The sequence below is a fragment of the Anolis sagrei genome, chromosome 6 (assembly GCF_037176765.1).
Source record: "Anolis sagrei isolate rAnoSag1 chromosome 6, rAnoSag1.mat, whole genome shotgun sequence".
In the NCBI taxonomy this organism is placed as follows: domain Eukaryota; kingdom Metazoa; phylum Chordata; class Lepidosauria; order Squamata; family Dactyloidae; genus Anolis; species Anolis sagrei.
The window spans coordinates 95,120,319-95,133,567 of record NC_090026.1 but is presented as its reverse complement, the minus strand read 5'-3'; the positions used below and the strand labels follow the sequence as shown (position 1 = coordinate 95,133,567).

The 13,249-nt window shown below is 37.8% G+C and overlaps 1 protein-coding gene across 10 annotated transcripts in view; it reads left to right on the top strand.

Annotated features, from left to right (window-relative positions):
* Positions 1–13,249, top strand: part of HDAC9 (histone deacetylase 9) — a 491,112-nt gene that overhangs the window by 367,093 nt on the left and 110,770 nt on the right. For all 10 annotated transcript variants that reach the window (XR_009631775.2, XM_060782133.2, XM_060782132.2 and 7 more), the window contains 2 exons: positions 9,223–9,278; positions 9,575–9,662. Coding sequence is in view for 9 of the 10 variants with exons in the window: in XM_060782133.2 (XP_060638116.2) it covers positions 9,223–9,278; positions 9,575–9,662 (144 nt within the window). In the remaining variant the exon portion in view is untranslated. The remainder of the gene's footprint in view (positions 1–9,222; positions 9,279–9,574; positions 9,663–13,249) is intronic.

Sequence of the window (13,249 nt, the reverse complement as noted above, 5' to 3'; positions counted from 1 at the left end):
GGCAAAGTCTTAAAAAAAGATAACCAAAATGAAAATTTTGCATGATCCTACATCTGAGTAAATATGCATTGTTGAATCACAACATCATAAATAGACTTGTCATCCCTGAACTCCCTGAATAAAGAATTCAATATTATCTATTGTTAATGATGGAGAAATACTTCCATTTCAGCCTCCAAATGCCCAAAGATGAAGTTTCCGTGATCTTTTATGTTGGCAAACTACAGAGTGTGAATTACTAAAAGTCTCCAAACCAGCATTTCAGCATTTCATTTCATAACTTTTTAGGAATTTCTTTCCATTCTGTTGCAACTTCGGCCAGTTCAGTGTCAGTCAATGAGTGGCACAGGCCTTTTATGAAAGGAAGTGAACATTTCCTTATGACTGTGGATGTTTCCTGCATAGGCCGTCTGTTTGGAGGGCTGTGGTCGAAATTAGCATCTAGTAGGAATTGAAAATAATTTTGCTGGATTTGACTAAGCTATCCATTTTGCACAATCCAGGATTCACTGCTAGGCAAAGCACAGCTTGCATGAGAAATATGCATTTTTACAATACGTGTGGTATATTTCCGAGAAATGTAATCCATATACAACTATACCAGTATGCATTAATTGCAAAAGATTACAATGTGCATAGATGACAAATACATGCAATATCCTTTACTCACTGGGAAAGGAGTACACAAATTTTGTATTTTGGGGAAAAATAGAGGCTATTCTGGGCTATTTCTACCATTGTACTCCAAAATCTTAATATGCCAGATTCAACTTAACAACTTAGAACTGTACTGAATTCAAACACACACAGTGTGTCTCATGAGTCTATTCCTCCTATCTTATGTAAATCTCAGAAGACTGAAACTCTGAACAGAACTGACCTAAAATAACTACCCCAAAAGCAGACAAAATGGATTGAAACACTGAACCTGTAGCTATAATAAACATCTCTTCATTCCATTTGGAATCCCTCATGAACCATTTGCTCCTTTTATTGTTCCTGGCCCTGAGACAAAGTACCAGCTGCGAAACTGTAAAACAATACAGCCTACTTGAATCTCATTTTTAAAAACAGATACTAAATTATACTTTTTTTGGTTAAAAAAGTCACTCCTATCTGTGAAACCTAAATATATTATCACTAAATATGAAAGAATGAGAAATTATCCTTGAAGACTGATTTCCCCTTACTATTATTAGGTAGGTGGAATGAGCAGATCCTTGGCACAAAACTTTTGGTTTTAAACAAGTTACGCACATGATGCAAGTTTAGCACATGATGAGGGATAAGAGGTGTAATTGCCACTGCTTACTTTCCATACTGTTTTCACCTGATTGAAAATGATATGGCATCTATTCATTTTCCTTGACAGTTTTTCCTGTAAAAGAGGAACCTAAAGGAGATGTCCACATCTCATCATCTGGCTGATTTTAGTGTTCTTTTTAATGCACACTTTGGCCAGGGTTCAGTAGGATTGCTGGCAAAACATAAATCTCCACTGGCATATTTATACTGCTGTTTTTCCTTCCGTCTTTTGCTGCTTCTTTTAAGGTAACTTTTATGTCTCTGGATGTACAAGAATAGCTAAATACCTTCCAGGTCCAGTTCTATACATGACTACTGATCAGCCATGAGTTGTCCCTAGGCAACATTTGGTTATTCTTCAGCATTTGAGGAAGAAGCAGTCACTCATCCTCTGGAAGAGTGAAAGCTGGCCCTTCACCTTTGGTGGGTGTGGACAGTTGGATGGTGACTGAACGTCCCCATGGCCAAAGGGCGATTGGAGTGGGCTGGTGCTAAACCTGAGAGCCCTAGTATTACAGTATTACAACCAGGATCCACAACAACTTCCAATGCAATATAAATCTGTCCCAGTGTAGCAAAACAAGTGGTCCTTCACCTCCTTCAGATGCATAAGTCTTGTGCACAGTCCTGCCTCTCCAGCCATTGACTGGCCCAAGTACATGTGCCTGAGAAGTTTCTTTCATACTTGGGGTGGAGAAGAAGCAGCCATTACATTTTCCGCTTGAGGAAGACCCCCCAACCCCCACCCCCACCCCCAAATATGTCTCCATTCCTAGGTATGCAAGGACAGAGAGATGCCTTATGGACAAAGTCCCACGGAACCTCAATAGCTATATGTGAGAGCTGGACCTTAGGGAAGGCTGAGTGAAGGAAGATAGATGCTTTTGAACTGTGGTGCTGGAAGAAAGTTCTGAGAGTGCCTTGGAGTGCGAGAAGATCCAACCAGTCCATCCTCCAAGAAATAAAGCCCGACTGCTCACTGGAGGGAAGGATACTAGAGACAAAGTTGAAGTACTTTGGCCACATCATGAGGAGACAGCAAAGCCTAGAGAAGACAATTATGCTGGGGAAAGTGAAAGGCAAAAGGAAGAGGGGCCGACCAAGGGCAAGATGGATGGATGGCATCCTTGAAGTGACTGGAATGACCTTGAAGGAGCTGGGGGTGGTGACGGCTGACAGGGAGCTCTGGCGTGGGCTGGTCCATGAGGTCACGAAGAGTCGGAGACGACTGAACGAATGAACAACAACAATATGTATATTTCAAATTGGATGCTGATTTTTTTATGTCAAGCCCCTTTGAGTCTTCTGTGGGTGAGATAAAGCAGAATAATAATAATAATAATAATAATAAATAATAATAATAATAATAATAATAATAATAATAATAATTACAAGTATCCTAAAATCTGAAAACACCTGAAATCCAAAACATTTCTGCTGCCAAAGATTTAAGGTAATGGATGTTCAACCTGTACTGGTCCACAACTTTATTTATTTCCTACTTCTACCTAATGACGTAGGTAATTCCTTTGGAATTCCGATTCTGAACATATCTTCTCAGAATTAGGTTCCACTGAATTCAAGTGACTGGGGCAAACCACAGTACTTTCTAAAAATGCATTAGATAGGAATAAAAAAGGGAACTTTTACTGCTTTTAGTATGTTCTTACTGCTTTGTGTTTTGATGCATCCGCAAACTATTTTGATGCAAAATATGCTTTAATTAAAATTAAAACATATTTTTAATTTGAGTCAATTTACCCCACTCCAATAGACATTCTGATGAAATAAAGAGACAGCAAACCACATATTTTCCAGATCCCTGAATTTTATCTATAAGTTTGGGGATTGGGGTGGTAACATTTTTGTGATTCACTCTTGCTTGTAAGTTCATAAAACTTGTGTCATAGACAGCATTTTTCCAACATCTGTGATATGTTTGACAATATTGGAGCTGTACTCTAACTGATTATAGCGTGGTAAGTGATAACAATAACATACAGTTAATTGCTGTGTTTCTTATTTTTTGTTGCTGTTGCAACACATTTTAAAATTATATTTAAACCATTGCTTCTGTATCTGTATATCAGTATAATCCACAATCTGAATTGGTAGAGTCCATTTTGTTCTACTGTAGACCTATGCATATGTTAGCCTTATAAATGGGTTAGATCCAGACAGTGTGTCCTACAAACACAAGACCTCCTTTAATTTGTGGAAAGTATCTCATACAAAGGCTTAGCACACAGTCCTTTCCTATAGACCTAGGCCGCCAACTTCCATTACTTGCTACATGAGATAATACATCTGCTACACTGCTACATCTGCTACAAACCCACAAAAATACTCATCAAGGAGGACAATCTTACTCGTCCAACGAGGGATCACCTAAGTACATGAGAAAAAGTCCTCATTCTGTCTAATAGTAGGACCAGCCCCGTGGATAGGAAATTAACCACTGGTCAGTTCCCTGCTTAACTATGTTAGTCATGGCCTGATACCCTATTCAATATGACTTTCTGTGACTTGAAAACAGTGCTTTTCCATTTCCATAAAAGCCCTGGCGTACAAATACAAATTGATTTCCAAGGGGCAAGAATTATAAAGTATCAACTAGCTAGCCAAAGTGATTAAAGGTCTCCTGAACTATCATTTCCTACATTCAGTATCTGAACATTTTTTATCCAAATTTTGGGTGGGGGGGGGGGGGGGCAAGACAAAATAGTATAGAGGGTCTGTCCTCTGGAAAATAAACAACTTGTCTCACAGTTAACACATCACTGAGTGATCCTTTACAAATGAGGAAACTAAGCTCTCATTGTTCTTTTCAATTGACCAGTGGTGTGAGATTAAATAACGGTTCCCCTCTCCTCCCTGGGTGAAGACTTTGATATACTGCTGATTTGTCATTTCTTTTTAAAGCATTTTAAGACTTTAAGACCATACTGGGTGCACACCTACTCAATCATATCTTGAAGTTTAAAACACACAAAAATCAGGCTTGTAATGACAAAGACATGAATCTTTCCTCTAATGTGCATTTCTGTCAGTCAGTTTAACCTTCTGTCTACGTATAATGGTGTCTGTATCCTAGTATAAACAAGCGTCTGTGTAAAAATGCTTTGAATTTATATGTGTTGGCTACATTTTCAACATTTTGCTTGGTGTTAGACTGTCTATCTCTAGAGTATATTTTTGCTTTTCTGTCTGACCTTCATCCACTGTTCTGAGATCACTGTCTGGTATTCGGTATTGCCCAAATAAATGAATTCACATTCTCTCCTGCTAATATGGGACAATTTTGTACAGAGCTGCTAGCCACAAAAAGTGTCAGACTTCTCTGAGAAGTGAAGGGGTACCATATTATAAAGTCAAGCCTTAAAAAGTTCAGAACTGATTAGTCATTGGCTGTGGGTACCCCCAAAGTAAATCTGCACTGAGAAAAGAGCTGGATCAATGCCTCAATTACTGCAGTTGGTTCAAGTCCCTCAAATTCTAGAATGACCAGTCATGAAGAAAAAAGGTGTAGTTTTCCTCTTCATCATCTTCTCAATTTACTTCCTGAATCCCAAAGGAACTTGTGGAACTGAGTAAAACTACATAGGAAAAGTCTCATTGAAGTTGAAGGGCTGCAGGTAGACTTATACATGGAGATTCTGACACTGCTGTGTACATTCTGAATTTTTTAAATTAATAATTTAATTACTTTCTGTGATATTATCTCCAAGCTAGTCTATCTAAATGCCCTAAAGATACCCGATCCCACCATATGAACTTGTAACCTAAGCAAGGTTGGTTTTGGTTACTACTTGGATAAGAGAATGCCAATCAATAAATGTTGTTATATAATTTATGTTTAATGTTTATTGTGTTAGATGTAGATTAACTGGTTGCTTTATGTTTCTATTTATGTATTGGATCTGGCATTGAATGTTTGCCATCTTTTGTTGTAATCCATCCTGAGTCCCCTTGGAGGGATAGAGCAGAATAGCAATGAAGACTTTTTCTTGACTAAGAAAACCCTATGAAATTCCTGGAGTCATCACAAGTTGACAGGTGTCTTGGAGATACACACCCACACCTACACATACACACACACTTGAAAACCGAGTCACGTATCTGCAGCACCATAATATGGTGTTATTTCAGGGTCTTAGTTACCTTAATTCAGCCTTGAATGAAGACATACTCTAGAGATCATGCCTCAAATTCCATTGATCATCACCTTGAGAAAAAAGTAGCCAGAGAAGAAGACTGTGCAAAAATATTGTGGAATTCTAAAATGAGATAATGCCTCATTTATCTTACGGCACTCTAAATATTCATGACGATCAAGATTGCAAAGAGGAAAAAGTAAAACAGTAATTAAAACAAAGTATACATTGTAGATTTTATTACGTCATGATCACTTTGTTTAAGCAAACAAAACATTATGTCATTGGAACAATCTTTTTTCATAATTCAGTGCAGTTGTGTGATGCTGACACTTTGTTGATACAAATTTTCACAGTCTTCTCCACAGCCTCACTTCCATGTTTGCCCTACTTAGTACATATATCATGTGCTTTTCTCTCTCTTTCTCCTCCTTGCTCCCAGCCATATTTTTGTGGATCTGTGCAACCTTCACTTCGCAATATCAGCACTGCAGTAGAAGGAAATTGAATACACCAACATTTTTTGGATAAAACTCAACCTGCACTTTCTAGGTTCTACCAGAGCCTTTTGGCCCTTCCACACAGCCCTATATCCCAGAATATCAAGACAGAAAATCCCACAATATCTGCTTTAAACTGTGTTATCTGAATTCACACTTAGATGTGTGGTTATCTGAATCCACACTCAGCTGTGTGGAAGGGCCCTTTGATTGTGTGGATCATGACAAACTATGGATCATTTTTTTTAAATGGGTGTGCCACAATGTTTGATTGTCCTGACGCATAACCCATACTTGGGACATGAGGATACCATCATGATAGAATGCAGAGAAATGGAATTATTTCCGACTGGCAAGTGGGTCAGGCAAGGCTGCTTTTTATCAGCCTATCTGTTTAACTTGTATGCTGAACATAATCATACATAAATGAACAAGATTCGACTCAGAGAAAGGAAACATAAATTGAAAGAAGGAACATCAACAATTGTAGATTTGCAGATGACACAATTCATGGGTTCGCCATAAGTAAAAGTCAATTCAATACCAATAACACATGACCAGCCCTTGAGTGAATGTGACTGGAAAATGAAGCCAGTTCTCTCTGTTTCTCTAATGTATGTATGTATGTGTGTGTGTATACACACACACACATATGCATACATATATGATACCAATATGGGCCTGGTGATAATGAATGAATCCCCGTAACAACAGCTGTGCAAGAGATGCACAGAAAACTAGCTGTAATGTAAGTCACTGTCTCACGTAACCAAAAAATAATTAATTCTCATTTTGTTTGGAGCTAATAGTTAATAGTATATTTGTTATATGTAAATCGGTTTTTCATGGCTACTACTTGCCCTGCCTTTCTGGGTGACAATCATTTAGCAAGGATTTATAAGCCTTTCCTTTGCTTCATGGTGTGCTTGGGGGAATGAAGTCCTGTTGTAAGTAGTGCATTGCAGTGAATCAGTAGCTTAACGTATTCCTAGAAAATCACAACTTTTTTGACAGCTGCTCTGTATGAAAACCTTCTATAAAATATCCAGAATGTGTGTTATAAACTGACTTAGGAAGTCCAATAAAGTTTCAAGCTTTGGCAGGCTTCTAAGCTAGATTTATAGTCTAATGGAATTTCCATCATCCTTTTTTCTAATCTCCCCAATGACCTTTTTCAATGTGAAGGTTTACCATCTTCACACTAAAAGGAAAATCTAGTGTTTTCCAAGCATTTGAATGTCAATAAAGGGCCTTAAAATATTTTAACTTATTTATTTCTTGAGCAATTCTATTTCATTCAGTTTTATATTTAAGGTAGTCCTGTGCTTTCCTCCCCTTTTTTCCATATATGTGAGGGGAAGTCATAGGGAGGAGGGAGCAGGCTTGTTTTCTGCTGCCCCGGAGACTAGGACGTAGAACAATGGCTTCAAACTACCTGAACATCAGGAAGAACTTCATAACTGTGAGAACTGTGGAACACTCTGCCCCGGACTGTGGTGGAGGCTCCTTCTTTGGAGACTTTTAAACAGAGGCTGGATGGCCATCTGTTAAGGGATGCTTTGAATGTGATTGTCTTGCTTCTTGGCAGGGGGTTGGATTGGATGACCCATGAGGTCTCTCCCAACTCTATGATTCTATGTGCACATTCTGGTTTGTTTATTCATCCTTCATGCTGTGCACAATTTCTCTTGATTTAGTATGCTCTTTTATCAACTGTTTAAATGTCGGTGTAACTCAAATTCAGTATAATCCCTCAGTCTCTATGCTTACATATTGAATTGTAATTTTTTTACCCATATATTATCTTTAAAACACAACAGCATATGTACAGAGAGAAACCCCATGCAACTGTGCAGACTTATGCATGCTGACTCACATCTACATCTCCATGAATGTAAAAGAATGCAGCTTAAATCTAAGGACTTCATTGCACAAAGCTGCTATTTCATGACAGTCATGCTATTATAGATAGCAGACACACAATGGGATAAACATCTTCAATATTGCATATATCTTCATTTGCAGAATTGCATCAATTCAACTATCTGTCATCCTGCGATTAATCTTCTGTGTACCCTTGTAACCCTGGCTACCCACACTTCCCCACTTATCAGTATTTTTTTAAAAAAAATAGAACAATTTTAGCCATGAAAAATAAAAGAAAATAGGCAAACATAGCTGTGAAATATAAAATAATTAGAAAACAGATAGCCGGAAGGGGCGAGATGTGGCATAGAAGTGGGATGGAGCCATTGTACTAAGGTATGTGATGGGAATGCTGTGGGATTGAAAGATATTGATGAGTTTTGCCTGTCAATAGTGAGGGACAGATTAATCATAAGGAGGAGGCAGACTGGCTGCTGGTTGGATGATATTATGTGATGGGGCCATTACTAAAGGGGACGGTCTAGCTTCAATACTGATTTGACTGCCTGCCTCATGTGATAGAATCCTTAGACACAACCACCAAGGTGGTTGTGCCATTCCACATATGATGAATTTCTGGGTGTTGGATTTGGCTGTCATCATTACTCACCTTTGTGATGACCTGTGGCCCTTTAGATATTGCAGGACTTCTAATCCCACCTTCCGTACCTAACATAGCGTTTGGACAGAGAGAATGGGAACTAAACTACACAATCTCTGTAAAGCTTAGGTTCCACCTCTGTTGCAGTCTCTTTCCACATTTTTCTACAATGTGAATTGCTTAGGGCTTTTATGTAGGTGTTGTTGGTGCTTATGGGCTCAAAGCCAACCTTAAAAACTCTGGCATTGACACCAAGAACTGGGAAGCCCTGGCCCTTGAGCACTCTAGCTGGAGGTCAGCAGTGCTGCAGAATTTGAAAAGGCATGAATGGAGGGCGAAAGAGAGAAACATGCCAAGAGAAAGGTGTGTCAAGCCAACCCCAACTGGGTCCACATTCCACCTGGAAACCAATATCCTCACTGTGGGAGAACATGCAGGTCAGGAATAGGGCTCCACAGTCACCTACGTACCCACCACCAGTACACCGAACTTGGAGGACAATCTTACTCAGACAACGAGGGATCGCCTAAGTAAGTAAGTAAGTAAGTAAGTAAGTAAGTGTTGGTGCTTAGTATCAATACAAACGAGGCCATTAAAAATTGCTTGGTAAGGATTAAAAAATTCCAAATCTGTGTGCTGCTCTTTACTCCACAGAAATAAAAGAGAGTTCTCTCCACCATCCCCTCCCTTTCTTCTATTAAAACCTAGTAATTGAAAACCTATCTTGTTCTTACAGAACGGTTTTGCTGTTGTAAGGCCCCCGGGCCATCATGCTGAAGAATCAACAGCCATGTAAGTACCAGGGAATATTGCCCATCTTGGAGCACTAGGGTTACTGGCAATCACCTGCATTGTGCATGTCTCTGAGGAGCTCTAATTGTTAGCAGATGACTGCAAAGGCTTTCGAGGTACTCCCAGAAGTAGATTTATGGTCTCAGACATCATATAGCTTTTTGTAATTTTTTTAAAAAACATGCACATGCGCAAAGACACGTCACATATTCATGTACAAATGCCCTAACATTATTTATAACTGTTTTCCTGACCAACGTGCTTTGTAAAATTTTCTGTTCTTCTCTGTTCCACAGGGGGTTCTGCTATTTTAATTCGGTTGCAATTACTGCCAAATACTTGAGAGACAAGCTAAATATAGGCAAGATATTGATTGTAGATCTGGTATGTATATCCTTGGCAAGTCTCATCATTTTAGTCCATCTAGATAAAAGGTGGGGGTGGGCACAGGGAGAGAGGGAAGAAAAAATAAAGTTTGCATTTTTTTTATATGTTAGGCTTTCCTGCCTTTAATACTTAAGTGTAATAAAGGTGTGTGTTTTTCCTCTGAATTTGGGAACTCATTAAATCCAGGATGGCAGGACTGAAACTATAAACATGTATGTTTCACTTTAATGGTGTTAACTGCGATTTTAATGAGAAGAAGGGGCAGATCAGGGTGAATTTTATGGTTCTTAAATGAATTGATACTTCCACTGTTAAAATGACCCAACATGTATCCAGGTTTACTTTTCCCTACAGAATATAATTTTGAAATAGTTAAATGATGTGGCTTTGGTTTAGTAATCAGTTTGGCTTTCCTCCTTAAACTGACAATAATTTGGTTAGTTGTGTAACATAGAACAACAAAACCTTTTCCTCCAGGTTTTAAAAATGTATCCCATTTCATACAAGCAAGCTAATTCAGTAACAATAAAAAGACAACTGTTCAGAGGAGATTTATCTTTTTATTGGAAATGAGTTTCAGATAAATGGTTGGTTCAAATGCAGTTGTCCTTTGGCATGTTGTCTATCTATTTTCCTAGTGAATATAATGAATTGAGCTTAAGTCCCCGCTTCAGGATTAACATCATGCACAGTCCTAAGGAAAAGCTAAAGGTTGATTTATGAGCCCCATTTTTTGTTTTGCCTACATTTGGGAGGAGGTGTAATAAGCTGACTGAAAAAAAAGCATAGACAGGAAATGAACCCTGGCATCCAAACCTAGCCTGTTACATCTGCATTTAATTAATTTTTGCAGGTGATAAAAGATTTAAAGACAAAATATGTTTAATATTTTTAAACCATGGACTAAATAGTTTAAATCTTATTCATATCAGCACTTATAATTAAATCTTACTATGAAGTCATTGCCTTAACATTTAGTACTTTTTCTCCAAAGTATAGCATGTGTCGCAGTCATTGAAGATGATGCAAGGAAAGAAATTAATTGTTTGTTCCTTAGAGCTATCCTGTAGAAACCTTTTGAAAGAAATATCTCTCACCATGATATAGTAGAATTTAAACAATAACTACACAGCACTATGGTATATTTTTGTCCCAAGTGAGAATTTTAGTGTATGAAATAAATAGCAGGAGGAAAAGCAATATGTTTTGACTATACTGTTTTTAGAGAGAGAGGCAACATGGTGTAGTACTTTAAATGTTGCAGTAGGAACCTGGAATGGCAGGGTTTGAATCCCTGCTCAACCATAGAAACCTGACTTTGGGCAAATCACATTTTTTCATCGTAAGAGGAAGGCAGTGAGTGAGTGAGTGGTAAACTTCTAAATAAATTTTGCCGAGAAAATCCAATGGCAGGGTTGACATGAGTCAATTTGAAGACACATAAAGACAACATCCCTTTTTGTTTTCTGAATCTTATAAGAATTCCAGTGATGCACTCCCAAAAGAGACCAGTGTGTTATTACTAGTCTATGATTCACAAACATATCATGTGATAATTTTTGTTTGAGTGTCCTAAAATGGCTGGGATGAAAGGGATCAATGGTAAAAGACAATACATTTATTGGGTCTGTAGTTGTAAGAATAAAATGCTTTGCATAGCAAGTACCTGACAATTGTACACACAACAATGTAGTTATGTGGGTGCATTCTGCATCTTAAACTTTGTTCCATGGCACACAAGGTTTAAGCTTGTGATGTGGCTATACAAAATTAAGCCAAATAGTAATACACATTGTTTTCTGTAATACTTGGGCAGTCTGACAGTATGGTCTTAAGGTCCTGTTATTATAGGAGCCTTGTCACCAGCGCTAATTGTGATGTCATGTTTGGCTACCATATGCTCAACCAACATTAGATTTTACATCTTTGGCAAGGCTATCTGTTTTAATTTTCATACATTACCATATACATTTGATGGTACATAATACAGACATACACATGCATATATAACAACAGAAGCATCAACTGAATTCTTGCAGCAGAAACAAAAGCTCCTCCAGCAACATCAGCAGATTGGTAGGCTGCTCAGAGTATTGTAAGCCACCCTGGGTCCTTTTGGAAAAGGGGTGGGATATAATTAAAGATTATTATTATTATTATTATTATTATTATTATTATTATTATTATTATTATTTGCTGTAACCATGTTATCATCTTAGCCATACACAAAGAGCATTGTTTCAACACATAGTGCTAGTGAAATAATATATGACATTGTTCTAATTTTAAAGGTCCAGAATCAATCCACAATTCACAACCAAGTAAACACAAATAAATTTCAGGGATCCATTTAGGGCAGAACACTATGGCCTTGGGGCAGGACAGTAGCAATGAGCGCAAATGATAAATAAATCCATAATTTTTGGCAGGGGTTTGAACCCACTGTGACTACAAAGGCAACATCATATAAAGTACTACTTATTTGCTTAAGAAACAGCCAACTTCATGTAAAGAATGCAAGGATAACAGGAGATAGTGTCATTCCAGTCAAAACAATAAGCAATCCTTATGGAACAATGAGAATAAAAATTAATGGATCCCCCAGCAAAAGTATTCAAATGCCACTGTTGGATCTATTTTCACACAAGAGGTACACCTTGGACATGACAGTTGTACAGTATATGGCTCTATGTGATTAATCTAGACACAAGAAACAGAAAAAATTATTACATGAGGATAAACACCAGTTCTTTTGAATGATATTGTGTGGTGAGGGCAATTAGTATCAAGACATTGCATGCATTTCAGCATAGAGAACTGCATATATTCCATCTCAGGAAAAGGGCAAGCCAATCAATCAATCTCTAGCATGCACATGGCAAGCAGCAGTCAGTGAATATCCAAAATTTGAGATCACCAAATTTATCTCCAAAATTTAGGGATTATGAGCTTTGAAAATAAAATTCAGCCATATTTTTCAATTTACTTCTCAGTTTCTGATCTTTGTTGAAGGTAGCTGCATCCTACCAGATATTAGTATGCTGCAATTCCCATTAGTGCCAGTTAGCATTAACATCAGGGGTGATGACTAGGGTCACATCTGAACTGACACTATAATGCAACTTGGAACCAGTTTGGGAGGAAAATAGCTCCTGGTCCCCCCTCTCCTGGCACGTCATATGCACCAAATCATGTTTTTAAAACCCAATTGGGAATGAATTAAAGTCCTGTCTGGAACTACCTTAAGATTACTGTATTATACAAATCTAATGCTTACCCTCATTTTGGTGAGGTAATTTAGCCAAAAAAGGTGAGCACTAGATTCAAGTAAATAGGGTATTATTGGGAGGGGTCAGATTTCTCACTCCACCACATCTGTTCTTTCTGAACTGAAATGACCCAAAAGTTGGAATCTTTTTTTTCATTGGAGATTTACTGTAACCCATCTTTGATAATGTATGCATATATATTTTTAATTATTTACTTATTTATTTAATACTGTAGGATGTTCATAACTGTAGGACTGGTTATTGCCATTTCACCTACCTGCGTCTGACAAAATATATCCTCTCTAGGAATTTTTA